The 4,296-nt window shown below is 33.9% G+C and overlaps 1 protein-coding gene across 1 annotated transcript; it reads left to right on the top strand.

Annotated features, from left to right (window-relative positions):
- Positions 1-410: 410 nt before the first annotated feature.
- On the top strand, positions 411-2,969 carry LOC107098583 (homeobox protein Hox-C4a-like). The gene is made up of 3 exons (XM_015396332.1): positions 411-849; positions 1,573-1,733; positions 2,667-2,969. Exons 1-3 carry the CDS (start codon positions 411-413, stop codon positions 2,967-2,969), a joined length of 903 nt encoding a protein of 300 aa, XP_015251818.1.
- Positions 2,970-4,296: the final 1,327 nt, after the last annotated feature.

Genomic DNA, 4,296 nt, shown 5'->3' with positions numbered 1-4,296 from the left:
GAAAAAAATCATAAATCAACAAATTCTGGGCTTTTTTTTTTTTTTTTGTAAGTATAACTTTAAGGGTGTGCTGTCAGTTTATCTAACAGAATCTAACTGACCTGACCCTGTGCTGCAAGGTCCTGGCCAATCACAGGAGGGGAGATTTTATAGCACTATTGTGTGCTGGTAATCTTTCCTTTCGCTGCTGGAGTGAGAGAAGGGGGGTTTATATGCATATGAAAGTTGATGTTGCCAGAGAAGGGACAGTTCTTCCACAAGACGGAGGGGCAGGAATTGAAACATAAATTGAAATTCCTCCAATTGCAACAAAAAAGAAAAAGAAAAAATCCTCGTTTTTTTTTTATAGAATTTAAACAAAATAGAGTGTATTTTAACTGAATTTAGAAGTGCCAGCGTTTCGAAGGAGAATGTCTACCGCGTTTGAGAAATCGAAAAACTTTCGGATTGACGCGCTCCTGGCGCATGACGCAGGGCAAATGATGGAGAGGGATTGCCTTTCTCCGGGACTGTGTCACAGCAGGGGCTCCGAAGATAGTCCAGAGTCACCCTCTCCTCATCTAAACTTTGCAAACAGCTCTTTAACCCAGATATCCAAGCCTCATCTTTTCAACCTGTCTCAGTCAGGATTCGCCACCATGCATCAAGTAGGTATCATAGGAATGCAGGCGGAATCCGTGTATCCTCTGACTGGCCTCGGTCAGCACCCTGCCTTGATGTATCCAGCCTTTGCACAGCTGGTTCAGCCTCATCGGGAGCACACCAAGGGTGGAAACGTGGCCGCAATGCTTCCAATGGATCCGTGGATCAGAGGCGCAATGGTGATGCCCAGATTTGGAGAGTATGGAGGTGGGTTTCTTGTAAAAAGAACACAAATATCCCTTTTTCTTTCTTAAAAGTTTAAATATTAAACTTTTTATTAATATAAAATCCCTTAAGGCAGCGGTATAAACCAGATTTGTATTTTAAATTTAAATTCCAAGATATTTGATGGCATGAAATAATAAAAAAAATGTATCAGCAATTTTCCATCCAAAATCTTATGTCACTCCACCAACTTTTTTATTTAATTAATCGGTCAGAATAATACAAGCCAAGAGGCTTAGGCCTACAGTAAGAAAAAAATAAGTAAATAAAAGAAAATGTTCTTATTTTCATGTACTAAAAATCATGGAAACAAAAAAGGATAGATTCAAACATGAATAATTAATGCTTTGCAAAAGATTACTTAAGGTATTCGGAAGGTTCAATTGTTTTAGTTAATGTATTTTATTTTATTTCTTTAATCTTCATTTTCTGTCATCATTATATGTTGCTGTGATTGACAGACACACCAAGAATATCAAACCCTTTTAGTAAAAGTATCCCCACTCCTCAATCAGCTGCAGGATTTTCATTAAGGTGATGGATCTCTAGCTTTCATGTACCTCATCCAAAGCCAGCCTCTCATTGGAATAATTATGGAGGACCAAGAAGGAATATGACTTATACTATAACCTAGAGGGAAAGTGGAACTTTAAATTCAAGCTATCAGTAAAGATAATTAATAAAATGTCTGTGCTTTTGTCTTAGAACCAGGTCAGTCAGCCTTACTGGGGAAGTGTCGAAGGCCCAGGACAGCGTTTACCAGTCAGCAGCTCCTGGAACTTGAAAATCAGTTCAAGCTCAACAAGTACCTGTCCAGACCCAAACGCTTCGAGGTGGCCACCTCACTCATGCTGACGGAGACTCAGGTCAGAGAGCTGGGCGTGCATTTCTGTTTGGAGCAGGAGCAGCTGCTTCTCTTTCTGATGTTGTTTACTATCCACAGGAGTTGTACAGTCAAGTTGTATTTTGGAAAGGATGTCTTAAAATAAAATACTGAGTCAGGTTTTGGATTACACACAGATTTTTCTGTTTTGTCTGTTATTTTTTTTGTTTTTTTTTTTGTTTTCATATTTGTCCTGAATGCATTACAGCTGAACTGCTCATAAAACAGACTGACCCACTTTAATCAAATTAACAAATATATCGATTCAAGAATGTAATACTTGACCATACTGCTCGTTAAATAGACAGACCACTTCAATCCTGCTGAAAGTGTAAATTTAACTGACATATAGTCACATTTAATAAATTCCGATATTGATATAGAATTAATTTATTTTCATAACAGTATTCCCTGTTAAACACATTGCATAGATTGTTTACACACTTTCTTCCTATCATTTATGATTATTCTCAACTAAAACCTAAAGGAAACATACCATTTAAGGAATAAAATAAAATAAAGTCTTTTATCATATAAAAGAAAATAATTTTATACTTAATATAGTAATAATGAAAGGTATGTCAAATAAAGCTTTGTAATTTTTCTATGTAGTTTTATGACAACCAAGCCTCATCAGGACACATATTTTGATTTCTTCAATAGAACTGTATAGGGTAGTATAACATTATTTTGTAGTATCTTTATTTTTTCGATACATATTATTCTAAATCATAGTGTTTGGTGGAACAGCAAAGTATTATGCCCTGTTTTATAATATATACACATTTTTTCCTATTTTTCTTCATTTTTATCCTGTTCGTATTGAGTGTAGGAGTTACATGTGTTTCAGGACAAACTGAGATGTGTTTTAAACTGAAGAAGGAATTTTGAAGTCACATTTCCGTTTCTTTTTTAGGTGAAGATCTGGTTCCAGAACAGACGTATGAAGTGGAAGAGGACTCGTAGAGCAAAGGAACAAGTCTCTGCAACATCTTTGACTGACAGTATGATGGACGTGGAGAGTCTTAAACATAGTATCTGTCTTAATTCCGGCCTGGAAGTGGAAAACGGGAGAGAAGTGGGGGATGAGTTTGGAGTCGAGGAAATGAAACAGTTGAACAAAGCATCTTTAGGCTCAGTCAGCTTCACAAGATACAAAGGGAGGGGGGCAAGGAGCTACAGTTCTTACTGTAAGGAAGAGATAAAAGAGAGGAGTTGAACTTCTTAGGATATGTGTAAAGACATGTACTTACTGTATTTTTATTTTGATTTATATTTATTACGCTTTTTGTAATTGCGACTGAGTATGCCATACTGCTGTTCAAGTTTCCACCTGGAACATCTGTCAGTAAATTTGTGATGCTGTGCTGAGGTTGCTTTGTAGCCTTTACACCAAGGGTGATTAAAGTCTGCCTCAGGAGCTGACGTCATCCATGGAGTAGATGTTTCCCTGCTTTATCACACGATTTCCTTTTATTGCAAATAACTGGCTTTTACTAATCTGCAACCATCTAAATCAGATGTTTTGAAGCAAGGAAACTAAAACTTGTAGGACAAGAGCCCTCTGGGTCTGACTTTGGATGCCCCTGTTTTAAACAATTATTTTTCAATCATCACTTTTCCATCCATGTTTACAAGTAAAACATTCTAGAAAGTGAAATGAAAAGTGACCTTCTGTACATGAAAATACGGTTGATTAAAAAAACCAAAAGAACTATTTTGTAGGCACTTAAACGAGATAAACTTAATTTATTTTTGTTTACGTTTTCAGGCATATAGCAAAGAGTAATGCATGCAATTTATTTATTGTTTTTCTTGCTCTATGAAAAAAGAATTGTCCTAGTATTTTAAAGGGTTTTCATTTGGATGTTTTTAACTCGTACGCCTTTGTGTTCTTCTTCAAACTTGAATAAAAACACTGTAACTGTGTAATATGTTGTTTGTTTGATGGAATATAGACCTAAAAACTGTAGTAAGCAGGATTTTATTTTTTTTCATAGGTGCAATACTTTTTTTATTATGACTACTAACTATTCAATAACTTGCTGCTATTATCCAGTTAAAATTAGTTATTGCATTGTAAATATATTTATATAGGCAATATTTTGACTAACATTTGTCAGATTATAAAAGAAAAAAATAGAAAAAACCCAATTTAAGGTATCTCTAAATTTTAATAACAAAAACAAATTTTACAGAAATATCTATGTTGAACTTGAATTTTCATCTGTAAATTGTATATTTTTCATATTTAGACTTAGATTTATTTTGTCATTTTGTATACACAAATGTAAACAAAAAGAAATTTAATTTAAAACAACCTAGACAATTTCATTTTTAAAGTGCAGCCTTGTATAACGTTAATAAATACATAAAAAATACTAATATAAATATATGACTGTATATTTGCAGTTCTAACATTAATTTATATATATATATATATATATATATATATATATATATATATATATATATATATATATATATATATATGTATAATTGTTTCTGCTCATATGTACAATGATAACTATATAGGAGTTAGTCAC

This window comes from Cyprinodon variegatus, unplaced genomic scaffold (assembly GCF_000732505.1).
Source record: "Cyprinodon variegatus isolate N-32 unplaced genomic scaffold, C_variegatus-1.0 Scaffold791, whole genome shotgun sequence".
NCBI classification, from domain to species: Eukaryota; Metazoa; Chordata; class Actinopteri; order Cyprinodontiformes; family Cyprinodontidae; genus Cyprinodon; species Cyprinodon variegatus.
This window is presented reverse-complemented; position numbering and strand designations above follow the sequence as displayed.

What these genes read in the sequence shown, in the direction of transcription:
- LOC107098583 (XM_015396332.1), top strand. Translation starts at nt 411, where the DNA reads ATGTCTACCGCGTTTGAGAAATCGAAAAACTTTCGGATTGACGCGCTC. An exon ending in CAGATTTGGAGAGTATGGAG is followed by an intron (nt 850 to 1,572) that starts GTGGGTTTCTTG and finishes CTTTTGTCTTAG; the next exon opens with AACCAGGTCAGTCAGCCTTA. An exon ending in TCATGCTGACGGAGACTCAG is followed by an intron (nt 1,734 to 2,666) that starts GTCAGAGAGCTG and finishes TTTCTTTTTTAG; the next exon opens with GTGAAGATCTGGTTCCAGAA.